Source organism: Gorilla gorilla, chromosome X (assembly GCF_029281585.2).
Source record: "Gorilla gorilla gorilla isolate KB3781 chromosome X, NHGRI_mGorGor1-v2.1_pri, whole genome shotgun sequence".
Classification (NCBI taxonomy): Eukaryota; Metazoa; Chordata; class Mammalia; order Primates; family Hominidae; genus Gorilla; species Gorilla gorilla.
The window spans coordinates 151,306,666-151,334,144 of record NC_073247.2 but is presented as its reverse complement, the minus strand read 5'-3'; the positions used below and the strand labels follow the sequence as shown (position 1 = coordinate 151,334,144).

The 27,479-nt window shown below is 37.7% G+C and overlaps 1 protein-coding gene across 8 annotated transcripts in view; it reads left to right on the top strand.

The window, feature by feature from the left end:
• The window catches only part of MCF2 (MCF.2 cell line derived transforming sequence), a 129,999-nt gene that overhangs the window by 86,892 nt on the left and 15,628 nt on the right, over positions 1-27,479 (top strand). For 4 of the 8 annotated variants that reach the window (XM_055377036.2, XM_055377039.2, XM_019018800.4 and 1 more), the window contains 13 exons: positions 3,906-4,025; positions 5,918-6,109; positions 7,146-7,337; positions 8,567-8,738; positions 10,355-10,402; positions 13,281-13,318; positions 15,836-15,924; positions 18,693-18,759; positions 19,485-19,600; positions 19,719-19,788; positions 21,971-22,063; positions 25,972-26,064; positions 26,869-26,994. In XM_055377036.2, the coding sequence (XP_055233011.2) occupies positions 3,906-4,025; positions 5,918-6,109; positions 7,146-7,337; positions 8,567-8,738; positions 10,355-10,402; positions 13,281-13,318; positions 15,836-15,924; positions 18,693-18,759; positions 19,485-19,600; positions 19,719-19,788; positions 21,971-22,063; positions 25,972-26,064; positions 26,869-26,994 (1,416 nt within the window). The remainder of the gene's footprint in view (positions 1-3,905; positions 4,026-5,917; positions 6,110-7,145; positions 7,338-8,566; positions 8,739-10,354; positions 10,403-13,280; positions 13,319-15,835; positions 15,925-18,692; positions 18,760-19,484; positions 19,601-19,718; positions 19,789-21,970; positions 22,064-25,971; positions 26,065-26,868; positions 26,995-27,479) is intronic. The other 4 variants (XM_063703054.1, XM_055377040.2, XM_055377042.2 and 1 more) reach the window with 1 other exon arrangement.

Sequence of the window (27,479 nt, the reverse complement as noted above, 5' to 3'; positions counted from 1 at the left end):
TGTTACATGGGTATACTGTGAGATGCTGAGATTTGAGGTATGAATGATGCCATTACTCAGGTAGTGAGCATAATATCCAATAGTTAGTTTTTAAGCCCTTGCCTTCCTCCTTTTCCCCGTTTTGGTAGTCTCCAGCATTTATTGTTCTATCTTTATGTCTATGTGTAACCAATGCTTAACTTCCACTTATAAGTGACAACATACTGTGTTTGGTTTTCAGTTTCTGTGTAGTTTGCTTAGGATAATGGCCTCCAGCTGCATCATGTTGCTGCAAAAGACATGATTTTGTTTTTTTATGGCTGCATAGTATTCCATGATGTATTTGTACCACATTTTCTTTATCCAGTCCATCATTGATGGGCACCTGGGTTGATTCCAAGTCTTTGCTATTGTGAATAGTGCTGCAGTGAACATACAATTGCATTGCCTTTTTGATAGAATGATTTATTTTCCATTGGGCATATACTCAGTAATGGGATTGCTGGGTCAAATGGTAGTTCTGTCTTAAGTTCTTAAATATTCAGGATGCCTTCCACAGTGGCTGAACTAATTTACTTTCCCACCAACAGTGTATCAGCGTTCCCTTCTCTCCATAGCCTCACTAGCATCTGTTCCTTTTCGTCTCTTTAATAATAGCCATTCTGACTGATGTGAGATGGTATCTCATTTGATTTGCATTTCTCTGATGATTAGTGATATTGAGCATTTTCTCATGTTTGTTGGTAATTTGTATGTCTCCTTTTGAGAAGTATCTGTTCATGTCCTCTGCTCACTTTTTAATGGAGTTATTAGTTTTTTAAATTTTATTATTATTATACTTTAAGTTTTAGGGTGCATGCGTACAATGTGCAGGTTTGTTACATATGTATACATGTGCCATGTAGGTGTGCTGCACCCATTAACTCATCATTTATCATTAGGTATATCTCCTAATGCTATCCCTCCCCTCGCCCCCCACCCCACAACAGGCCCTGGAGTGTGATGTTCCCCTTCCTGTGTCCATGCGTTCTCATTGTTCAATTCCCACCTATGAGGGAGAACATGCAGTGTTTGGTTTTTTGTCCTTGCGATAGTTTGCTGAGAATAATGGTTTCCAGTTTCATCCATGTCCCTACAAAGGACATGAACTCATCATTTTTTATGGCTGCATGGTATTCCATGGTGTATATGTGCCACATTTTCTTAATCCAGTCTATCGTTGTTGGACATTTGGGTTGGTTCCAAGTCTTTGCTATTGTGAATAGTGCCACAATAAACATACCTGTGCATGTGTCTTTATAGCAGCATGATTTATAATCCTTTGGGTATATACCCAGTAATGGGATGGCTGGGTCAAATGGTATTTCTAGTTCTAGATCCCTGAGGAACTGCCACACTGACTTCCAGAATGGTTGAACTAGTTTACAGTCCCACCAATAATGTAAAAGTGTTCCTATTTCTCCACATCCTCTCCAGCACCTGTTGTTTCCTGACTTTTTAATGATCGCCATTCTAACTGGCGTGAGATGGTATCTCATTGTGGTTTTGATTCGCATTTCTCTGATGGCCAGTGATGGTGAGCATTTTTTCATGTGTTTTTTGGCTGCATAAATGTCTTCTTTTGAGAAGTGTCTTTCATATCCTTCACCCACTTTTTGATGGGGTTGTTTGTTTTTTTCTTGTAAATTTGTTTGAGTTCATTGTAGATTCTGGATATTAGCCCTTTGTCAGATGAGTAGGTTGCGAAAATTTTCTCCCATTCTGTAGGTTGCCTGTTCACTCTGATGATAGTTTCTTTTGCTGTGCAGAAGCTCTTTAGTTTAATTAGATCCCATTTGTCAATTTTGGCTTTTGTTGCCATTGCTTTTGGTGTTTTAGACATGAAGTCCTTGCCCATGCCTATGTCCTGAATGGTATTGCCTAGGTTTTCTTCTAGGGTTTTTATGGTTTTAGGTCTAACATGTAAGTCTTTAATCCATCTTGAATTAATTTTTGTATAAGGTGTAAGGAAGGGATCCAGTTTCAGCTTTCTCCATATGGCTAGCCAGTTTTCCCAGCACCATTTATTAAATAGGGAATCCTTTCCCCATTTCTTGTTTTTGTCAGGTTTGTCAAAGATCAGATGGTTGTAGATATGCGGCATTATTTCTGAGTGCTCTGTTCTGTTCCATTGATCTATATCTCTGTTTTGAGAGTTATTAGTTTTTTGCTTGTTGAATTGTTTAAGTTCCTTACAGATTCTGGATATTAGATTTTTGTCAGATGCATAGTTTGTGAATATTTTCTCCCATTCTGTAGGTTGTCTGTTTACTCTGTTGATAGCATCTTTGGTTATGCAGAAGCTCTTTAGTTTAATTAGGTCCCACGTATCAATTTTTGTATTTGTTGAAATTGCTTTTGAAATTTTAGTCATAAATTCTTTCCCAAGGCCAATGTCCAGATTGGTGTTTCCTAGCTTTTCTCCCAAGATTCTTGTATATTGAGGTCTTGCATTTAGATCTTTAATCCATCCTTAGTTAATTGTTATATATGGTGAAAGGTAGGGGTCCAGTTTCACTCTTCTTTATATGATTAGTCAGCTATCTCAGCACCATTTGTTGACCCCCCCACCTCCCTCCTGGATGGGGCGGCTGGCCGGGCAGAGGGGCTCCTCACTTCCCAGTAGGGGCGGCCGGGCAGAGGCGCCCCTCGCCTCCCGGAGGGGGCGGCTGGCCGGGCGGGGGGCTGACCCCCCCACCTCCCTCCCGGACGGGGCGGCTGGCCGGGCAGAGGGGCTCCTCACTTCCCAGATGGGGTGGCTGCTGGGCGGAGGGGCTCCTCACTTCTCAGATGGGGCGGCTGCCAGGCGGAGGGGCTCCTCACTTCTCAGACGGGGCGGCTGCCGGGTGGAGGGGCTCCTCACTTCTCAGACGGGGCGGCTGCCGGGCGGAGGGGCTCCTCACTTCTCAGACGAGGCGGTTGACAGGCAGAGGGTCTCCTCACTTCTCAGACGGGGCGGCAGGGCAGAGGTGCTCCCCACATCTCAGACGATGGGCGGCAGGGCAGAGACGCTCCTCACTTCCCAGATGTGATGGCGGCCGGGAAGAGGCGCTCCTCACTTCCTAGATGGGATGGCCGCCGGGCAGAGACGCTCCTCACTTTCCAGACTGGGCAGCCAGGCAGAGGGGCTCCTCACATCCCAGACGATGGGCGGCCAGGCGGAGACGCTCCTCACTTCCCAGACGGGGTGGCGGCCGGGCAGAGGCTGCAATCTCGGCACTTTGGGAGGCCAAGGCAGGTGGCTGGGAGGTGGAGGTTGTAGCGAGCCGAGATCGCGCCACTGCACTCCAGCCTGGGCACCATTGAGCACTGAGTGAACCAGACTCCGTCTGCAATCCTGGCACCTCCGGAGGCCGAGGCTGGCAGATCACTCGCGGTTAGGAGCTGGAGACCAGCCCGGCCAATACAGCGAAACCCCGTCTCCACCAAAAAAATATAAAAACCAGTCAGGCGTGGCGGCGCGCACCTGCAATCGCAGGCACTCGGCAGGCTGAGGCAGGAGAATCAGGCAGGGAGGTTGCAGTGAGCTGAGATGGCAGCAGTACCGTCCAGCTTCGGCTCGGCATCAGAGGGAGACCGTGGAAAGAGAGGGAGAGGGAGACCGTGGGGAGAGGGAGAGGGAGAGGGAGAGGGAGAGGGAGAGGGAGAGGGAGAGGGAGAGGGAGAGGGAGAGGCATGGTGATCTTTTATACATCATGAGTACACATTGATATCTATGAGGTTAAATTTTAACAGATTGTAGCTATTTCTGTGAATAAAATAACTAAATTTTTTTATATGTGTAATTTCTCCATGTCAATATTTTTGTTTAAAAGCATTTTGTATAAAACTTGATCATAAGGGGATAAATTTTATGTTTTTAAAACCTCTTTGTTTCCTATTTTTAGCTTGTGACTGAAGTTGAATTTCTATTAAACCAACAAGCAGAACTGGCTGATGTAACAGGGACTATAGCTCAAGTAAAACAAAAAATAAAAAAATTGGAAAACTTAGATGAAAATTCTCAGGTAAGATTGTGTTTTAGATGTCTGCTATATTATACAGTATAATAGTCATGTTTTGGTGGGAGTAGGTAGTATAAACCCTTATTATTAATTTCTTTATTTTTATTTTTCCATAAGTTACTGGGGTATAGGTGGTATTTGGTTACATGAGTAAGTTCTTTAGTGGTGATTTGTGAGATTTTGGTGCACCCATCACCTGAGCAGTATACACTGCACCCTATTTGTAGCGTTTTATCGCTTGCCTTCCTCCCATCATAACAACATTCTGTATATTAGGCACAATTATATTGGTCTATATTCTGTTTTGTTCAATGCAGGCCAGAGGTGACACTACAGATATATCATGTAGTTAGTTGTAAAAGGAGGTCACTGAGACAATGGCGTGAACTGTTTCAAGCCCACCAATAAGAACAAGGGCATAAATTATTTTGGAGAAGCTAGAAAAATGTGTATCAAGAATGATACATGGTGCTTGGAAATGATGGGAACATACAAGAACATAATTCCTTAAACGCCCACTTTAGGATATATGCAGTTTAACCAAATGGAGACTCACATAGATATTTCTACTTATTCTTACTATCTGTGACCTTGAGTAAATTGATTTCTAATCCTCAGGGTCTTCATCTATAAACTGGGGATAAAATGACCTACTTTGCAGAGCAATTGTGAATATTCATTTAGGTGTATATAAAGCACCTGGCACAACACTGGGCTATATAGTAACCACTCAAAAGAGGCAGTTTTCATTATCCCTGCTAGTCTTAAAGTTTGGACTAATGGCTTTAATACTTAAAAAACTCAGCTTTTATGTGAGAGCAAGGCCATGCTTTTTATGTGAGAGCAAGGCCACGCTTTTTAAGATGAATTCTCAGCATACAAACAGATTTATGGGTGAACCATGAGTATGTGAAAACAAATATTGAAGAAGCAACAGTTATGATAACTAGTTCTGGAATTATGCTTGTATATCTGTGTGATCATGGGACACTTTACATAGCCCTATGGTATAGTAGAAAGAGGAGGCAAACTGGTTTGGAAACTAAGGGAGACTTAATTTTTTTCCATTTAATAATTTTTCGTTTCTAATTGTGGTAAAAACACATAACATGAAATTTACCATCTTAATCATTTTTAAGTGTTCAGTTCAGTAGTGATAAGTAAATTCGCATTGTTGTGCAACAGCTCCAGAACTTTTTCACCTTATAAGATTGAAACTGTATACCCATTAGACAACAGCTCTCCATTTTAAACCTGGTTTTCCCACTAGATAGAGAGGCCAGTCATTTCCTCATTCTGTTTCAGTTTTATTTATTTTATTTTGACAAACATTTCTTGAACCCCTACTATGTTCGAGTCTCTACACTGGGGGGAGTGAGTAGTTGATGGAGTGGAGGCAAGGCCACTAAAGGTCATTTTTTGACATAGAAACCCTGTGACTTCAGGTATGTGAAGTAGTCCAGGTACATGACAACTCTGATGAGATTTCTAAGGCTGAGATGATATGAAATACACTTGGCTGGTGTGTATACCTCATTTAATATAGGTGGTTCTATTCTAAATCCACACATATTAGGAGAAAAAATCTCACCCACGTTCTGTGTGTGATGTGCAATTTTCAGTTTCTATAACCAGAAATGCATGAGCTTCTAATGACATCACTGCTGCAGCTAATTATTATAACTGTAAGTTTTTGTTTTTGTTTTTGTTTTTTTGTTTGTTTGTTTGTGTTTTTTTTTTTTTTTTTTTGCAGCCTGAAGAAGTAGACATCAAATTGTATTTTTGGCAATGTATCCTTCTTGCTCAAACATTTTGCTTCTTAATTATTTTCTTCTTTTTTTCTCTATAGGAACAGAGATCATGTATTCATTATTTTTTGTCTTTGTTATAATCAGGAGCTATTATCAAAGGCCCAGTTTGTGATATTACATGGACACAAGCTTGCAGCAAATCACCATTATGCACTTGATTTAATCTGCCAGAGGTGCAATGAACTACGTTACCTTTCTGATATTTTGGTTAATGAGATAAAAGCAAAACGGATACAACTCAGCAGGACCTTCAAAATGCATAAACTCCTACAGCAGGTAGTGTAATGGGAAATGATCCATTTCTGAAAAGGAACACACATTTTTTTCCAGGTCCTGCTAGCCTGAAGCACCTTGCCCTTCTGCCGCATGGAATACTTTTTATCTTCTCAGAGGTTATATGGTCAGGGACTGGTATAGCTTTGGAATTAAATTTGTAAGAAGTCTGAAGGACTGAGTTTGATTATGATTTTTTCATCCATCTACCAATGAACTATTCATGAAAGATCCAATATAGTTCAAATTTTGCCCTTTGTTCTAAATATTGAGATTGTGGAGTAATGGCTTCCTTTGTATTTTGGATACATCTCTGAAGCCTCCACTGGTGATGGTTTGTACCTGGAACATTTTTAAAAGCCTGGGGGGCATTTTGCTAAAGCCTGAAACTCCTTTCACATTTCATAGTACAGAAATAAAATATTAAACAGTGACTGGAAAATATTCCTCCATGGCTTGTGGGTTTGACCCTTTTCACGATTAGGCAATGAATTGACAGGTCACCATATGGACCTGGTGTTGGCAGTGGAATATAAAATAGGGGTATCACTTACAGACATTATATCTGAACATAAACATTTTAATCTTTACATCTCATTCTTTGGGAAGGAAACTTTATTCTTGTCTTTGGCCATCATTAAGCATTTGTATTACACTTTATATTTTTCTAAGAATTTCATATTTCAGTTACTGATTTTGGGAAAGTAACATGCAACTAAAGTGTTAGTGCTGAGAAAATGGTCGGACTCCTGCTGCAGAATAAATTAGTTGTTGTGAAATAAATGCAGTGTTTCCCAACCTTGGCTGTGTATCAGCAATATCTGTGGAGCTCTGTAAAAGTATAAATGCCCAACTTATGGCCCAGAGCTACTGAATCAGAATTTCTGGGGGCAGAACCCAGATATCTTTTTTTTTTTTAACAGCTCTGAAAGCATTTCTGACTCACAGAAGCCAGAGGCTGAGAACCACTCACTTATTGGACAAATATGTTTTCTCTTTATTAATTCATGTTTTTTTTTCTTCTTGATTTTCTTACCAGGCTCGTCAATGCTGTGATGAAGGGGAATGTCTTCTAGCTAATCAGGAAATAGATAAGTTTCAGTCTAAAGAAGATGCTCAGAAAGCTCTCCAAGACATTGAAAATTTTCTTGAAATGGCTCTACCCTTTATAAATTATGAACCTGAAACACTGCAGTATGAATTTGATGTAATATTATCTCCTGAGCTTAAGGTAGAGGCTTTTTTATTTTCAAATAAATATTTAAAGAAAATTATAATTGCAGTACTGTGGGTAGGAGGAGTTTTACTACCTCACAGCTAACTTTATGTCAAATTGCACTTACATTGTCCTCTTAGGGGTGATAGTAGTGCCACTGTCAAGCATCAAATAATTCAAAGGCATATGTTTGCTATATAATGAAGAATAATTTCCTTTTTGAGCTCCAAATCCATTATTTTAAAACTCTTTTATGTGCTAGGTGTTCTCACACATATTTTGTTGTGCATCACTGGAGAAAGGCCCAAAGCTCTTCTATAATAGAATGTTGGGTCCATGTCAAGAGCACTTTACCCCAGACATCTTTCCTTTGTGCTGCAGTGACCATCAGCAGATGCTCTGTGGATGATGTTGCTTTCCTACTCAGTTTGAGAATGAAAGCATAAAGATAGGATTTGGGTCTTCTTGGAGAAGGAGGAGCAGGCAGAAGTTGGTGTTAACAGGGTGGACAGCTATAGGTTAGTTCAGTACTGCCCCCTTGGAAATGACATGAAGGATTTTCCACATTGTAGATAAGAGCATTTGTGATGCTATTTGCTGCTAAAATGTGTAGTTGACTCTAAGATTGGAGCAGTATCTAGATCCATGCTTAGCGGGATATCCTAGGGGATGCCCCAGGAAATCAGAAATGCAGTCATGGCAATAGCCAAGTGATTCTCTGGAAGCAACCAAGCTTAACTCTAGCTGCCTCAAAGCATCTAGGAGAGGTACAAAGGTGTATTATCCATTGGTGGCTCTGAGGAGCCTGCTGCAACATAGAAGACTGTAACAAGAATGTCCTACAGGGTAAAATGTAACAAAATATTATATCGATGTGATTCATTTGATTGTTTTTATAGCTTGGTGGCTTTCTTATGCTAAACAGGAAAGAGCACTATGCCTTCTTTCCCAGCCATTATCTGATTCAGCCAATGAACCAGTGAAGGGCAAATCACTCTATGCAGTGACCAATTTCATGACTGCTTCTTGGTAATTTTTTCCCTCAGGTTGTTTTGGTTGAGATTTTGGTTTTATATCCATGTGAACATAATACATTAATCTGTCTTGTTATTTTTCTAAATGTCTTGTAGTTATATTTTGAACTCTAAATTATTTTTTTGACCATCTGAGTCTGAGAAATGTAATGGGGTTTGTAATGACCTCATTTCAGAAAATATTTCCTATAATTCTTATACAACTCGCAGGTTCAAATGAAGACTATACAACTCAAGCTTGAAAACATTCGAAGTATATTTGAGAACCAGCAGGCTGGTTTCAGGAACCTGGCAGATAAGCATGTGAGGCCAATCCAATTTGTGGTACCCACACCTGAAAATTTGGTCACATCTGGGGCACCATTTTTTTCATCTAAACAAGGTAAAATGTCTTACTTTCTCTGTCTCTTTTTTTCTTGCTGTTGTTCATATTGTTACTCTTGATGTAAATACTGAGTTTATTCTTCAATGCTGATAGATGAAAATTTCACTTTAGCATCTTTGGTCATATTTATATTGTGCAAGGCAAGAGTCAGATTGAGGTTATTGTACAGTACTAAAACATAGTAGTGATATAGTACAGTACAAGGAATTGTGAACGTCTCAGTACTGAGTACTCCAGCCTTGAAAATGAGTATGAAAATTTTACCAGCATCAAACTTGCATTTTTTTTCAGCAGGTGAAGGAAAGTATATGAAGCTAGTATACACATGTGTGCATGTACACACACACACACACACACACACACACACACATATTTACTGCTACTCTAGATAAGCAATGATTTGGTTCCTTTTTATTTGTATAAATTTGGGAGTACAAGTACATACAGTTTTGTTACATGAATATATTGCATAGTGGTGAAATATGACTCGGTTCTTATAAGCTTCTAGTAAGTGAATGGCTTAGATAATAAAATGGATTTCCTTTTCTAAATAAATGCTGTTAAATAGAATAATTTTGTTGGTAATTTACTATTACAGAGTTCATTTTCTAGTTTTAATCTCCTAGTTTTATCCATGTAAGACCTATTTTCTTTCTAAGTTCTATGGAAATAATAATTGTCCTTATAATGTGTTGAACTACTCTGGATATGGATGGCTCAGGGGTTCCCTTGAGCTGCCTTTGGGGCTTCTTAGAGGAGAGTAATTTGGTCTTTAGGGCCCTAAGTAAGTGGAATGGGTGAAGATGGGAGTAAATTTGGTCTGTCTGATCTAAATAGAATCAGAAGCTTCATTAGTGTAGGAGAACTGCTTTGGAATTCAGAGAAGGCTTGAGCCAAGGATAATGAGCATAAAAATAATAGCTTATATCTAGCATGGATCAGATTTTCAAAAGGTGATGAAAGCAGGTAACTAGGCTAAGATTATGAAAGTTACATGTTTAATACTTATGAAATATATAAATATATTTACAAATAAAACTATAAGCAATGTCTTAAATACAATATCAAAGATATAGCAAAGATACAGGGAATATTAAAACTACTGGAAAAAGAGTAAAGATAACAAAATAAAAAACAGTAAGGGGATAAAACCCGATAGCTATGAGAATAAAACTGAAATAGGTTGATATTCTTGAGCAGAAGACAGACCTCGGTTAGATTTCTGGCTCCATGTACTGGCTCTGTGTCCTTGAACAGTTCACTTAGCCTCTTTAGCCTCAGTTTCCTTACCTGGACAATAAGGATGATAATACCTACTGACTCCAACAGGTTATTGTAAAGATAGGGTGAAAAAAATTGAAGACTATAAAAAAATACTTGATAAACTGGACTAGTCCTTTCCTCTGGTTAAAGCTGCTTGCTTAATTGTCCTCTAAAATCTCAACTCCTCCTAGAGGTTCTTAAAGTGGTACACCTTGGGTTGAGGAACGGAGTTTTGAGGAGACTGTTACAGATCCATGCAAGTCATTAGCCACTCATTAGCACATTTTGTTTTGTATTGTTTCATTTTTTCTGATATTCTTATTTAATGGCGTTACAATTTCCTTCTGCAGTGGGAGTTGGATACTCTTTCTTTCAAGCATGTAAACTTTTTTCAAAAGGTACCCATCTTTATTATATTACTTTTGCCAATACATTTTTCTGAGTTTGTGTAGATGTGAAAAACCAGTTTGGCATCTAAAAACAGCAGCAGTTCATTCTTGCATTCTACCTGCAAGTAACTTTTTCCTGTTTTTCATAATAACCATCCATTATTCTCTTTGTATTATGCTTATGTTGGAAAATGACTATATAAAATGTAGATTATGCTTCTAAACTCAATGTCTTTCATAAAGTGACCCCCCAAAAAGAACAAAGAAAAACAATTGGCGATGCTAAAATGAATCAGGCCTTCTTTTGTTTAAGATACTTCATGATCCAACTTTTTGTTAGGAGTAGCTTGGATTTGCTTCAGTTCGAGACTGCCTAATGTATTTATGAGGATGAAGGCAGCTTAATAAATAAGTGACATGGATGGATAAATGTTTTTATCTATTATACATCATGCTTTGTAAATTAAATCAAAACATTATGTATGCTACAAACCTTGTTCATTTTACCTAATTGCTCTGTTAGTAATAGGGATTATAGCAATCCATTCCAAACAATTTCTTAAGACTTTTAATTGCTAAGCCAAATATATAAAATTTGGTCAACTCAAAACATAAGTATTAATTTCTCATAAAAATGAGTCAAACTGTTTTTTTGTTCTTTGCTTTTATTTTAGTTTTTTTTTCTTTTTGCATTAAATATAATTCTGCACCTAGCACAGGGCCTGGCACTTAGCAAGATGTAATAAATATTTGTAGAATTAACATTGAATATAGAGTGTAGCTATTGAGAATGGGAGATATTTACAGCGAGGAATAAAATGTAAAATGTGACTTGAGCTCCTAAATCTGGATCTTTAGCCTAGATCTTTCTTCTAAGCTTTGGACCTCTGTTTATAATTTGCCTTTTTGAATTTCCCATAGGCAACTCAGACTCAACATACCTCAGATTAACTCATCTCTCCTGCAATCTTTCTACTCTTCATCTTGGTGAATGGCACTATGATTTCCCCAGTTGCCCAAGCCTGGGACCTTGGTCCCTGCTCACTTATGCCCTACCTCTAATTGGTCAAAAATTCTATATCCTGTGGATTTGTGCCTACTAAGTATCTCTCTCGAATCCATTCACTTTTTTTTTTCATCCCCACTGCTATCCTTACTGCCACTTTCCTAATCCGAGCTAACATCATCCTGGCCTTGGCAACTGTGACAGTCTTTCTGTCTCTTCCACTTACCCTGCCCACTTTTTCTTCCCTTTCCTAGGTGTCTTACTTTGTGGACATTACACACACTGTTCTCTCTCTGGAACACTATTTCCTTTCCTCTCCCTTTCCCACATGTTAGCTTCTACTCCTCTATCAGATTTCCTATTTCTAGGCCACTTCCTTCAGGTAAGCTTTTCCTCCCCAGATCTCCTCCTTCCCTGCACCCCTGTTTGCTTAGGTGTTCATGCTGTGTGATAACAAGTACCCCCAAATTTCTTCTTGGCTTTAGTGGAATTGTCTGTTTTCTGTCTCTCTTGCTAAACTAAGCTCTGTAAGGGCAGAAACTGTGTGCAGTTCATCTTTGTATCCCCAAACACAGAGCTTAGCATATGGTGTAGGTGCTCAATCATTTTGTATGTATTTATATTGTTAAAAATGAATACATCTACCTTGCTTTGAAGAATAAGATGTGTTTCTCGTAAGTTGTGCATATATTTATTTTGTATCTCTTAATGTATTTGCAAAGAATTAATTGGCAAAACTAATAATTGCCTCTTAAGTTACCTTTGAAAATAAGTTTGGATCTCTGTAGAACAGGTTTCTTTGAAGTGGAGCATATTAGTATTCATTGAGAAATTAATTTTGTATAATTCCCACTAAGTTTAATATATATTTACATATAGGATGATATAAACTTGAAGTTTAGATAGAAAATATATTTTAATAAGTGAAAGTGAAGTATGGAGTCTAGAGAACATAGCAGCCCTTCGTTTTCCTGAGTGTGCCTGTCACTGGCTCCTGCTGAGGAGGGAAGGACAAAAGGTTTGTTCCTTTCATGGAGAGAGGAGTCTCATGCAGCCTGTGTGAGTAACAGCCTTTTCAGCAGCCCTGAGAATTAGGATCTAAACAATCTAGTCTTTGGTTGGACCATGCCTTCGGCTTTGTAGGAATGTCTGGATTCCTTGCTTAATAGTACAGTGGCTCACCCTTTTTAAACTAAACATTTAAAAAATAAAGATGAAAGTTTTGAATTTTGATGACATGTTTAACATTTTATCATGCTTTGGAAATGTTTATATGGTGGTTAGAAACATTCTGAGAGTAGATTATATGAATTTGAATACCACCTCTGCTTCTTGGACAAGATATTAACCTTAATTCCTTATCTAGAAGATAGGGATAGAAGTTGTTACCTACCTCTTACGATGATTTTGAGTATTAAAAAAGAAGATATATGCATAGCTCTTCGAACAGTGCTCAATATGTAGAAAGTGCCAAACAAGTGTAGATGCTCTAATTAGTAGATTAAACTTAGATTGTTTTCAAAATTCTTTTTGATTGAGTTAATCAATGAGCTACAATTTGATTAAATGTTTTTGTGTCAGAATGAATACTAAATCTGCAAATAATTATGAGCACTAACACCTACCTCAATGCTTGGCAAGTAAGTGAATGTTTGATGAATGAGAGAATGGGTGAATACATAGCAAAATCATGCTCAATAAGAAGCTGAAATCATGTGAGTAAGTCCAACCAAACATTATCTTCTATAGTGTGATTTTAAAATACTAATATAAACATATTGGAATATTAACTCAAGTTATTTAATAAATATATATGTGTTTCTATTAAAAGTGCTGACTTTAATTCTGGTTTGAAATTCTTCTTTCACATTTCTCTACCAGGGAAGAAGACTTGGAGACAAAATCAGAGCAACTTAAAAGTAAATATCATTAATTAATTCAAAATTGACTTTATTGCTTTAGTTGCAGAGTTGGTATGAGCCTTAAATCATATGTTTCATTCACTAGACAAATATTGTGTCTTTGAAAGACTATTTAAAAGAAAAAAAGCTGCTGCTGCATTGTGTTTCACTGCATTACTGGCATATCCCCAGATATGCCAGTTTCTCAGTATGAGCTGTTTCTCAAGTCCTGGCTCAAGGTTGGAATCATTTCTGTAGAACGTCTTATATATGTTCCAGCTTCTTTTTACCACCACCCACCATCAATTCAATAATCGTAAATAAGTGTTGCACCTTTGTGCAGAATAAACTTTCTTTCATGAGCAATTCCAGTCCTACAAGTATGAAAGCACACAGGACAGGTCCTAATGGACCATGCAGAGGCTAACTCTTAGCTCAAAAAAGATATCCATTCTTTTTTGTTGTTGTTTTTAAGTTTTTTAAAGACAGGGTCTCACTATGTTGCCAAGGCTGGAGTGCAGTGGCCATTCACAGGGGTGACCATAGCTCACTGCTGCCTCTAATTCCTGGGCTCATGCCACCCTTCCACTTCAGCCTCCTGAGTAGCTGGGACTACAGGTGTGCATCACTGTGCCCAATCTACTTACTTATTGTTAGATACAAGATTCTGTTCTTCTCAGTTATCCATGATAATCTGATATCTGTAAAGAAGTAGACTCATCATAGCTACAACATCCCACATTTTCTTTTCTCTCTCTCTTTTTTTTTTTTTGAGACAGGGTCTCGCTCTGTTGCCTAGGCTGGACTACAGTGGTGCGATCATAGCTCACTGCAGCCTCAAACTCTTGGGCTCAAGAAATCCTACCACACCAGGCTCCTGAGTATCTTAGACTACAGGCATGGGCCATTATGCCAGGCTAATATTTTTAACACTTTTTTTGATAGACAGGGTCTTGCTATGTTGCCAAGGCTGATCTTAAACTCCTGGCCTCAGGTGATCCTCCCGCCTTGGTCTCCCAAAGTGTTGGGATTACAGGCATGAGCCACTGCTCCCAGTCCCCAAGACCCCACATTTTCTTCGTGTGTTTTTTGTGGTAAATAAAGATGAGAACATATTTTTAAGGGGCAGTACAGCATAGTGGTACAAATTGTAAAACTAGACTGCCTGGCTTATAATCCCAGTTCCATCACTTACTGGCTATATAAACTTGGGTAAGTTCTCTGGAACTCAGTTTCCATATATAAAATGGGCATAAAAATAGAACACTCTCATCATGGAGTTAAAGATAAAATAATCTAATATTTGTGAAGCACTTTGAACATGTGTGGCATATGATAATGCTCTAAGTTTTAATATAATTAATAGCAGCCTAGTGAATGGTCTATACCGATATACGAAGCCTGGTTATTATTCTGTACGGCCACAACTTCTGGTTTCAAGAAAGAAACAGGGTGAATACCAAATTCTGTAGTATTACATGTTGTAAAATCTCTCTGAGCCTCAGTTTTCCCATATTTAAAATGAGGAAAAGAATGCCATTGCTTGCTAAATGCTGTTTGGATTAAATATAATATGTGTTAAGCACCTAGGACTGTGGGTGCCTAATATATAGAAAGTCATAATACATGTTTGTTTCTTTCATTTGTAATAAGTAGGTCACATTTTGGGGAAATATTTAGCTGGTAGATACTGTGCTTCATTTTGGGTTCTAGTTGTCACAAAGAAATGTTGCATTTACTTGGAGGTCAGGCTTTTGGCAAGCTCAGCTGTCCAATACAGCTGAGATTGGATACCAGGAATATACTTCAAATGCTTCTTAAAACAAATAATCATCACAAATCTTTTGCAGTTGACTCAGTAGGCCAGTCCAAGTCCTTTAGAGTCTGTAAAATAAGGCAATTTATTAGAATTAGGGAGGCAACTTATAGCGACTAACATGTGGCAGGGAGTAGAGACAGAGATGTACAGCTTACAGTTATTTCAAGAAAGAATAGAGTTCTGCAGGTATCCCTGCAGCACATCATTAGATTTTATCATATTCAAGCTTATGATGATGCCATCGAATCATCAGGAAAAGGATCTTCTAGCTTGCCCCAGATCTTAGAAAAAAAAACGAAAAGGATCAGTTATGTCGTGTGTCTTTGATTAAAGAAAGGATGCATATAATATTTTCTAGAAAGGTTTCCATCAAAAATCACTATGGTTAAAAAGATGTTTGGTTCTTCAGTGAATACCCTTTAGTTATCTAGAAAATTAACTTTTTATGAATCAACCTTATTTTCCAAGAATGCCAAATAAATAAAGAGTTAATACATAAAATAAGTTCTAATTAGTATCTTAAATCTGTTTTCTTAGGCAACTTAAATCACTTTTTACTAGTACGTATCAAAGTTATTTTGAAAAAAATCATAGTTTTATTTTTCAATTTATCTTCAGAGTTAGGACCTAGAATAAACTTAATTTGAGCTGGATCGCCTTGAAGAAAAATTATACCTACAGAGGTGCTAATTTAACTTTTATTTTCTGTATTTCAGATTGAAGTGGTGCATGATTGTCAGGAGAAGAGAAGTTCTGGTCAATCCTCCAGTTTGGACAATGGCAATAGCTTGGATGTTTTAAAGAAGTATCCTTTATTTATTAATATAAACTCACATACACATCTAACTGTGGGAGTCTGGTTCAGTGTTCAAGGCCAATGTGATTAGAAATTTGAGTTCACAAAATGGGGTTTTACCGGGTGTGATGAAAAGAGCGCTAGTTTAGGTGTCAGAAGTCCAGGATTTAGGCCTGGCCAACCTATAGCCTATTTATGTGATTTGAAGAAAATTAACTAAACTTTTTCAGAATGTTGGTATCTTCTTTTTTTTACCCCAGACTGAAATAAAATGGAGGTTTTTGTTTATCATTCTTAAAAAAAGTTTTATTATTATTTTTCATTGACACATAATCATTGTTCATATTTATGGAATACAGTGTGAAATTTTGATACATGTGTACGATGTATAATGATCAAATCATGGTAGTTAGCTTATCTATTAATTCTTCAGCTTTACTGATATATAATTGACAAAATTATGTATATTTAAAGTGTACAATGTGATGCTTTGATATGTGTATATATTGTGAAATGATTACCATATCAAGGTAGTTAACACATCTATCACCTCACATAGTTACCATTTTTTTTTTGTGGTGAGAACAGTTAAGATCTATTCTCTCAGCAAATTTCGATATACAAAATGAATAGAGTGGTACATCAAAAATTACAAATGATTATACAGATTGATACAATGTTATTTTATAGATTTTTTTAAAATTTTTTATTTATTTTTTTATTTTTTATTGATCATTCTTGGGTGTTTCTCGGAGATGGGGATTTGGCAGGGTTACAGGACAATAGTGGAGGGAAGGTCAGCAGATAAACAAGTGAACAAAGTTCTCTGGTTTTCCTAGGCAGAGGACCCTGCGGCCTTCCGCAGTGTTTGTGTCCCTGGGTACTTGAGATTAGGGAGTGGTGATGACTCTTAACGAGCATGCTGCCTTCAAGCATCTGTTTAACAAAGCACATCTTGCACTGCCCTTAATCCATTCAACCCTGAGTGGATACAGCACATGTTTCAGAGAGCACAGGGTTGGGGGTAGGGTCACAGATCAACAGGATCCCAAGGCAGAAGAATTTTTTCTTAGTACAGAGAAAAGTCTCCCATGTCCACCTCCCTCCACACAGACGCGGCAACCATCCGACCTCTCAATCCTTTCCCCACCTTTCCCCCCCTTCCACTCCACAAAACCGCCATTGTCATCATGGCCCGCTCTCAATGAGCTGCTGGGCACACCTCCCAGACGGGGCGGTGGCCGGGCAGAGGGGCTCCCCACCTCCCAGCAGGGGCGGCCGGGCAGAGGCGCCCCCCACCTCCCGGACGGGGCGGCTGGCCGGGCAGGGGGCTGACCCCCCCCACCTCCCTCCTGGACGGGGCGGCTGGCCGGGCAGAGGGGCTCCTCACTTCCCAGTAGGGGCGGCCGGGCAGAGGCGCCCCTCACCTCCCGGATGGGGCGGCTGGCCAGGCGAGGGGCTGACCCCCCCCACCTCCCTCCCGGACGGGGCGGCTGGCCGGCGGGGGGCTGACACCCCTTTATAGATGTTAATAATTGTTTTGTTCATTGTTATAATGGTATATTAATATTCTAGACATAAGAATATTCATCTTTTTAATTTTATGTTACAGTTGTAATTAGCAAGCATTTTGCAGCAAGTTGTATGTATACATATGTATGTATGAGATACATATATATATACACACACATATTTATACTGTAAGACTCTCAAATGTTAAATGCTTTAATATGCAAAAAGAAAAAGAAAAAAAGCCAAAAGTATAAGTTAAATCAAATGGGTTACTTATACTGGGGACAAGGGAAATGAGTTTTAAATATGATGTCAATTGGAAATCACATTGAAAGGAAAATATACTTTATTTTCCAGAGACAGTAAACAAAATTATTACAGAAACAGGTGGGGCGTGGTTATTCACGCCTGCAATCCCAGCATGTTGGGAGGCCCAGGCGGGCGGATCACTTGAGGTCAGGAGTTCGAGACCAGCCTGACAAACATGGTGAAACCCCGTCTCTACCAAAAAATACAAAAATTAGCCAGGTGTGGTGGTGAGCGCCTATAATCCCAGCCACTAGGGAGGCTGAGGAAGGAGAATCTCTTGAACCCGGGAGGTGGAGGTTGCAGTGAGCCGAGATTACCCCACTGCACTCAAGCCTGGGTGACAGAGTGAGATTCCGTCTCAAAAAAATATTTATATACATTACGGAAATATAAGTATGACCTACACTTGAGGAGACCAGGGTAAAAAAATCTACTGCCTCCTTTAGAAAATTTCAGAACATTACTGGGAAAAGGGAAAAATAGTGCCTAAAATGCTAATACTTATTTTTTAGGGAAAAAAAGGGTATTAAAGTTCATAAACTATGCTACCCCCAAACAATAAAAACCTCAGACATTTAGGAATAGTTATTGTGAGTTTTTAGTAAATTTATTCCTAATCTCAGTGAGTTAGAAATAAAGTTCTTTAAAGCTAATAGTAACCCTTGAGCATATATATGTATATACATATGAAAGAAAGCGGGATATATATATATATATATATGTTATATATATAATGAATATAAATACAATGTATAAAAACCACCCATAAGACTATATATATATAGTTTTTATTCTAGAAACCATAAGAGTAGTTTCATATTTTGATGCTAAAACGAAAACCATTGATAATTCCTATGCATTAGCTATTTTTACCTTCTCATGATGATAATACTTGAAACATTGCAATATAGATCTCAGTAATAAAATAACTGATAAATATGGTCTTTTCATTTTAGCCACGTACTAAATGAACTGATACAGACTGAGAGAGTTTATGTTCGAGAACTGTATACTGTTTTGTTGGTAAGCGACTCAAATTGTATTTGCCCTATCTTTTCCCGAATGATCCCTTGCTACATTCATTAGAAAGTGTTTAGGGGCAATCTTCTACTTCCGTCTCCTTCCTTGGTTGTCATATGGCAGCAGTGGGCATTTCTTTTATTGTTTGATGCAGCATGTCGGTTAAACGTGCACATTCAGGCTCTCCCTCAGTAATGGGAATGATTGATTCAGAATTTATTACAGAAGAGAAAATGTTCTCTTAGGGATACAGCCAATTGTTACAATTATTCCCAGGGTGCTATTTAGAGATCATGATGTAAAAAACTGAGAATGGGATAAGATATTCTTTTGACAAAAATGTCATGATATTAATTTGGTCTGAAAAAACCTGAACACGTATTGCCAATTTAAGGAGAAGCTGATGACCTGTAATCTATGTTTTTATCTTGGTTTCTATCTTGTTTCCTACACTACAAGCTACTCTGAAGGCCAAAGAGCTATTACTTTATTCTGCCTATTTGACTGGAAAACTTGACTTCCTTTCCTTGCCCTGCCTTCTAAAAAAAAAAAAAAAGTCATGGATAACTTTGGGAAGTAGGAGATTTGAATTGAATTAAAATTGAAATAAAATTCAAAAAACTTCACCATCAAATCCCTTAATATTCTGCTGTACCTACACCATTAGTAGCCCAACCAAATGTGCATGTAATTATTTTAAAATGCATGAATGTATTTATTTTGGGTAGGGTTATAGAGCGGAGATGGATAATCCAGAGATGTTTGATCTTATGCCACCTCTCCTGAGAAATAAAAAGGACATTCTCTTTGGAAACATGGCAGAAATATATGAATTCCATAATGAGTATGTAACTGCTGAATTGAATATTTATTTTTTATAAAACTATTTAAAGTGCTCTCTTTACCAGTTTATTATATTTCACATAAAATCATGCAATTTTTTTTCTCTGAAATTTTCACAGCATTTTCTTAAGCAGCCTGGAAAATTGTGCTCATGCTCCAGAAAGAGTGGGACCTTGTTTCCTGGAAAGGGTTAGTTAAATTATTTTTTAAATATATATAAATATGCACCACCAAAATAGCAACTCACTTATAAGAACAGATTTGGAGACAAGATAGGTACTTTATGTCTTTATGTTTTTGGAGAAGATACATTACTCCAGCAAGTATTTAATACCAAACCAAGTTTTGCTGCAGAAATGGATGCACTGGGATATCCAGAGCATAAAAATACCCATTCCATTCTGTGGTATCAAATGCTTCAGTGGCTCACCTCTTGAACACTGACTCCTGGATAATCCTAGTAATCCAGGGACCATCCTGACTATGAAGATGTAAGAGTTGGGATCATCATAACAAAACCATCTGGGGCTTGGTTAATTTTTTTTTTTTTTGCCTAAAAAACCCCTTATTATTTATATTATTTGTCTTATTAAAATACATGTAAAGTTTTAGAATTGGATCTAGTCTGACTTTCAGCCATCAAGGCATCTATCACAGGAACTTCACAGAAACAGAGAGCTGTCAGTTCTTTTCATTCAACAAAAGCATTTAGGGAGGCCCATTCCTCTGTGTCCCGAGTATGGTTAATACAATTGACTTTCTAGGTTAGTGATCATACTCTCCTCCATTAGTTTTCTTTTAGAATATTTTTTGTGTATGCTTCTCCGCTTATGCAGTTTCTCTTCTTCCTGAAAGATCAGTTTTGTCTTGATTTAAGAGTTAATTCAATAGAGGTGATTGTTGAAAGCTTCAAAATAGATGTCTTCTCCCAGAAAGTGTTTATGAAATGAGAAGAAAATAAGGATAAGAAAGAACTGTGTGTCAACCTTGCACAACGTGTTCTAACTTTATTTTTTTATTTTTTTATTTTTATTTTTGAGACAGTCTCACTCTGTCACCCAGGCTGGAGTTCAGCGGTGTGATCTCGGCTCACTGCAACCTCCACGTCCCGGGTTCACACCAGTCTCCTGCCTCAGCCTCCCGAGTAGCTGGGACTACAGGTGCCCACCACCACGCCCAGCTAATTTTTTGTATTTTTGGTAGAGATGGGGTTTCACCGTGTTAGCGAGGATGGTCTCGATCTCCTGACCTCGTGATCTGCCCGCCTCAGCCTCCCAAAGTGCTGGGATTACAGGCGTGAGCCACCGTGTCCGGCTAAGATGTTCTAACTTTAAACATATTTAAATTATGACCAAATTCTTTCCCAACCTCATCAAGCAATAGCAGTTTATCCTTCCTTTAGACTCCATAGTATGTAATGTCTATCCTACTTATTGGAGATTTTATGTTTACTGTGCTTGTGCACCTTTACATGTATACGTGAATTTTCTCCCAAACTTAATGGAAAGCCCTTAGATCGAGAGTCCATATCCTATATATTGTTGTATCTCTCATTAGGTTAGCAGCGTTCTTAGCAACCAGTTGTGGTTTAATAAATGTTTATTGATGAATTGTTTATTTATTCGACAACCATTTACTGGTCACCTACTATGCACCAAGCATTGTGCCAGATAATGTGGATACCAAGCCCAAATCTATTTAGGTATAAAAACAGGGAAATTATTAATTGTGTAGAAGATGAGTTGCATTAGATTTGAAATATACAAATGGTCCTGGGAAAATCCAGAAGAGGGGCGTCTTACATAGAATGGGGGTATAAACAATGGTCGTACAGAAGAGATAACTCATGAGATAAATGTTAAATAATGAGTAGGAGGTAGCCCATTCATGAGTGTCAGAGAAAGAGGATTCCAGGGAAAGAGAATTGCATAAGTGCCTAAATGGATTATGCTACAATGATAAAGTCCCAGTGATGAACCTAGGACTGTAGGCTCTAACTTGGAAGTCAGCTACAAGTTCATTCACTAGGGAATCAAGAGACTAATAACAGAATATATTTCTTGGCAGTCTATTAGTTCATCGTTTTGCAAAAAGTAGGTTTTTATAGTTCAGACAGAGAAGGCTCCATCTAAGCCTCAAGCTTGGCAAGTGGAAGTTCTGATATTACTTAGATAATTATGTGTCCTCCCACCAGATGCAATGGGCATGCTGTTCTTGGAATATAAAAAAGGCTTTTGACCAGCTGCTAGTACAGTTGGCCCTTTAGGCCACATTTCCTAGGATGCTTGGTTACACTCTTGTTTAGCCTTTCTTGATGGCAAAAGTCATATTCACATATTAGTAATACATTTGAATTTGTTTTTTATCACAGAAGGATGATTTTCAGATGTATGCAAAATATTGTCAGAATAAGCCCAGATCAGAAACAATTTGGAGGAAGTATTCAGAATGCGCATTTTTCCAGGTACAGTAATTATTCAAGTATTGGATATACTCGTTCTGGAAGATATTGGGGTATTTCTTAATTATAAATTCATTTTCTACTTTAAGTACGTTACATGTGCATATACATATATGGGTTAAAGAGCAAATCCACCCTCCCCCCCAACACACACAAACACATTTGTAACTTCCCAGAGGCAAACACTTTCAGCACTTTTAGCTACATCCTTTGGTATTTACCTCCATAGCTCCAAATGACATGCTTATCTTTATCCTTTATACTATGGAAGATGAAGATTTAGCTCTCTTTCACGTCCCCCCACCCACCCAACTACCACATATGCAAATATACTTCTTTTCTTTCAAAATCTCCACTATAGTCATATCGTAATTTTGGTTAGATTGATATACAGTATTAAATTAAGACTATGTAATTTCTTTGCTCAGATGAATCATGTGGTATAATAGGGCTGCTTTTCCTTCCCTTCTGTTTGTCTTGCAATGGTCTTTTTACTCAGTTTTCTAGATACTTATCGTTATTCTACCCCAACCTCTCCCAGATGTGGGAGTTACAAAAATCTCTTCTTATTACATTTAAACACATTCTATTTTCTCTGAATTTCATATTCTTAAAGAAATATCTCCTGGGGTTTTCTGTCTTGCTTGTCTAGACTCACTAGGCTTGTTGCACAGCTGTCATCTGGGGATCTTGGTGAACATAATTTTTGGAATTCTCCTCACCTGTCTATTGCATAGGCTCTCCTCCTTCCTAGGTGCCATGTCTTTATTTTTCTTGTTTACCTCCCTTGTTTGGTGGAACACATCCTCCGGTAGTTTTCCTGAGAAAGTGTACACAGTACATAAAAGTTTTTGAGAGTGTATGTGTCTGCAAATATCTTTATTCTACCCTAAGACTTCATTGCTAGTTTGGCTGTGTATAGAATTCTAGGCAAGAAATAATTATACTCAGAATTTTGAAGGTATTGCTTGATTGTCTTCTAGCTTCCAGTGTTGCTATTCAGAAATCTGATGCCATTTTAATTTTTGTTCCTTTGTAGGTGACTTAGTTTCTGTCCTCTGAAAGCTTATGAAAACTTATTTTCAGTGTTCAAATGTTGGCACTATTTTTATCCATTATGCTAGTATTAGGGTGATAACTTTGAATTTGGAACCTCCTGTCCAAATTTACTTGGAGTTTTTCTTTAATTTCCTCCACCCAATTGTCTCCATTTTCTCTTTTTGGAATTTCTGTTGTACAGATATTGGATATCCTGGACTGGTCCTCTAATTATCTTATCTTTTCTATTTTCCATTCTTTGTCTTATTACTCTACTTTCTAGTCCTTCTTTTGAGGTTTCCATTTCTGCCATTGTGTTTTTAATTTTGAAGAGCCCTCATCCTTTTACTGTTTTTTCAATGTTTCTTTTAATAGAATTCTGTTTTCATTTTATGAATTCTGTATCTTCATTCATGTATACAAAGATGATAATAGATTTTTCTTTTAAAAATGGCTTTCTTCTCCCTGCGCATCTTCTGTTGTCTTCGCATTGCTTTTTTTCTTCTCTTTCTCTTTGTTTGGTTCCTATTACCCATCTTTGATGCTCTCCTCAAATGTCTGGTGATACTTGTCTGTCTACTTACATTAGGAGTAAACACTAAAAAGCTCATTGGAAGTTTCCAGGGCATATGTGGGTTTATTGACCATGATCCTCATTGTTGAGTTATTTGTCTCAAGCTATTTGCTTGAAGGGATTCCCAAATACCTGTATCTTTAGAGCATTTCTATTAGGCTGGTCAGATTCCTTGAACTGCTACCTTGTGTATAATGATCTGGATGCTAGTGTTGTGGTAGCCAAGTTGGGAGAAAAGGCTGAGGGTCACTTGTTTGAGATATAACATGGAGAGTACTTGAATATTTTTCAATATGGTACTCTGCCCTAAGTTGAACCTTGTATCCTTTGGTCCATAGGGCCTGTGTTTTACTCTTTCTAGATAAACATCCATTTTTCTGCCAAAGGAAGGGAAGAGAAGGCACCCAGCTGTGCAAAGTGGTATGGTTATCTGAGAGCCTTATTGCTTTTGTTTAGATTTTCATGCCATTTATTTTCTTTTTGTAACAGCTTTATTGAGCTATAACTAAAATGCCATCAGTTCACCCTTTTAAAGTATACAATTCAGTGGTTTTACTAGATTCACAAGGTTGTACAACCATGTTTTTATCACTAAAAAGAAACCAGTCTTACCCTCCCTTTTTCCCCCAATCTAAGCAGCCCTAGGCAATCACTAATCTGCTTCCTGTCTTCAATAGATTTGCCTATTCTGGACATTTCATATAAATGGAATCATACAATATGTGGTCTTTTGTGTTTGACTTCTTTCTTTCATTTAGCATAATATTTTAGTGGTTCGTCCATGTTGTAGCATGTATTAGTTTTTTATTCCTATTTATGGTTGAATAATATTCCATTATATGGATGTATAGCATTTTATTTATCCATTCATTGATTGATGCACATTTGGCTTGTTTCTACCTTTTGATTATTATGAACAATGCTGCTGAGAATGCTTTTGTATAAGTTTTTCTGTAGACATGTATTTTCATTCCTCTTGGCTATACACCTGGGAGTGAAAGTGCTGGATCACATAGTAACTCTACATTTAACTTTTCGAGAAACTGCTGGACCCTTTTCCAAAGTTACCGCACCGTTTTGCATTTCCAACAGCAGTGTATGAGGGTATTAATTGCTCCATATCCTCACCAACACTTGTTATTATCTAATTACTTCTTAAAAAGACTTTCAACAAGCATCCTTTCTTGAACCTCACCTTTACCTCCCACTTTCAGAGGTACTTGGTGTCTATAAATCCCTGAGACTTTGTGGAGGGCAGGGAAGAGATGTTTATAACGTAAATTGAGTTGTTCCTTGGCTTTTTCCTCCACCAACTTGAAATCCACTTCTCTCCAGTGTGCTCGGTTGTTGACCACTTCTAAGTTTGGTTTCCAGTTTCCAAATTTTGTGGAAGTTTTCCCCTTGCTCATCTTCTTCATAACTTTGTGATTTTGCCTAGTAAAATAACTTTTCCATCATTTTAGTTGGTTGTCATGAGCGAGGAGATCTAAACGCATGTATCAAGTTGGTGCAAAAGTTACTGCGGTTTTTGCCACTGAAAGTAATGGCAAAAACCACAATCACTTTTGCTCCAACCTAATAGCAGTCCCCCATCTTTAACTCTCATTTGAATTAGATTGTATATTGGATTTTACCCATATTCAGAGGAGAGCCATGGTTCTTATTCAGGCGTATTTTTCCCCCATCCCTTTGTGTTCTATACTTTCTCTATGCACATTTCATCCTAAATATCTGCATCTTGCCCTAACTATGGGCCCCTACAATGTTCCCAGAACCCAGCGTCATGACCCTTATATTTATAGTGGCAATGGGCCAATTGCTGAAGTATAGCACCAGTTGATGATGGCTTTTTCTTGTTATATTAAAAATTTTGTTCTCAGATCCAGTCTGATTTATATTCAGCACAACCAATTTCTTTTCTGAGCCTTGGCTTGTAGAGCTTGGTCTTTTGTGAATTTTCTTGAATATATTAAAGAACGTTTTAATCATGTTAATCTATAGTCATTCCCTGCTTTCACACCTTTTAAGCATTCCACATCAATATGGATTTATATTTGAAAACTTTTAAATCTTTGAAATGTTGAAATTGTTTACCTCTCCAATCCTTGAAATAGTGTTTATGGTAGTTTTTCAGATATATTGTGTCTTATAATTTCTGTACTATAACAGTGATTTTTCCAATAAATATTCTTTGAGATGTAAGAAACATTGGGGCATTAGGTTTAATCAGTGAACACTTGGCATTTTCACAGGTACATGTCTTAATTTAATTTTATTGATATTTATCTTTTAATAACAGGAATGTCAAAGAAAGTTAAAACACAGACTTAGACTGGATTCCTATTTACTCAAGCCAGTGCAACGAATCACTAAATATCAGTTATTGTTGAAGGTAATTATATGAAGCATTTGTTTGTTTCTTTACTTTTTGAGTCAGATATGACAGAGCCATTAAAAAGGAAATAGTTTACTAGGAAGCACTAGAAATAGGTAGGCTCAATGACTGGGAAGGCTGGATTTGGCAGAATTTTGCAGTGTGCTCCATCAATTCACTGTGGCTACAAATGCCATAGGCATAGATATCAGGCTGAGAATATCTGGGGTCTTAGCTATTTAATTTTTCATACAAGTTGTGTTGATTTCCGCACAATGTTTTACTGAAGAACTTTAAATATTTGTAAGAAGAACTAAACAAAGCAAATATTTCTTATTTCATAGGGGCCTTCCTAATGAAAAATGCAAATGGCACTCCCCTAGTATAATGCGAAAAGATTGCTAGAATCTTGTGTTAAGTATAAATACAATACGGCTTGTTTTAAAGTGAATTTTCATAATATTCTATGCTATATGCATTATGAGTGCATCATGGCTAAAACAAATTACTGTATGTAGAGGACAAAAGAACCCTACATGTAATGGCTTTAAAAATTGATCTCTGATGTGTCTTAATAGGTATTATACTTCAACTCCAGAAGCATTAAATGTCCTTTGTTTTATACTATTCAGTCACTATTCTACTTCCTCTATTTTGACAGCCATTAAAAATATTACTGCAGCAAAGAGCATGTAAAAGGAATTACTCCAAAATGTGACATTATATTTGGATTCCAGCTTGAAACCATGTTAGCCAAAAACTTATTCATTTCAACCAGATATTAATATCTGCCTAATATTAATTCCTGATTTCTAATTACAGGAGCTATTAAAATATAGCAAAGACTGTGAAGGATCTGCTCTGTTAAAGAAGGCACTCGATGCAATGCTGGATTTACTGAAGTCAGTTAATGATTCTATGCATCAGATTGCAATAAATGGCTATATTGTAAGTACATTTTAATAATTGTTGGAATTTTAGAGGGTCAGCATCTCAACATCCCTGTTCCCCTCCTGGAACCAATTGAGAAATAACGTGTAAGAATCAGATAACTGGAGATCAAAATGTTGATGTTACTACAGATAATGCTAAGTGGAGAATTAGCTTCAGATCAGCAGCCAAATGGATTTATGAGATCCCCCTTGTCCCCAACAGTCTTCCCCCAATCCCAGACCTGGGAGATCCTGCTTAAGGAATGTTTGAGTCAGCTAAGAAAACGTATTGTTCCATAATTGCTGCTTGCCCCTATAGATAGGAATAGATAGGAAAGAAAAGAATAAAATCTTTAGCACTCGTGTAGCCTTTTAACAGGTTAGCTCCACCCAGTGGGAAAACTTGAACTGGTATATATCATGCACCAATCAGGATTGAAGAAGAGATGGGGAGACTTACCCTAGCTGAAATACCTCCAGATGATATGAAGCCAGAGAAAA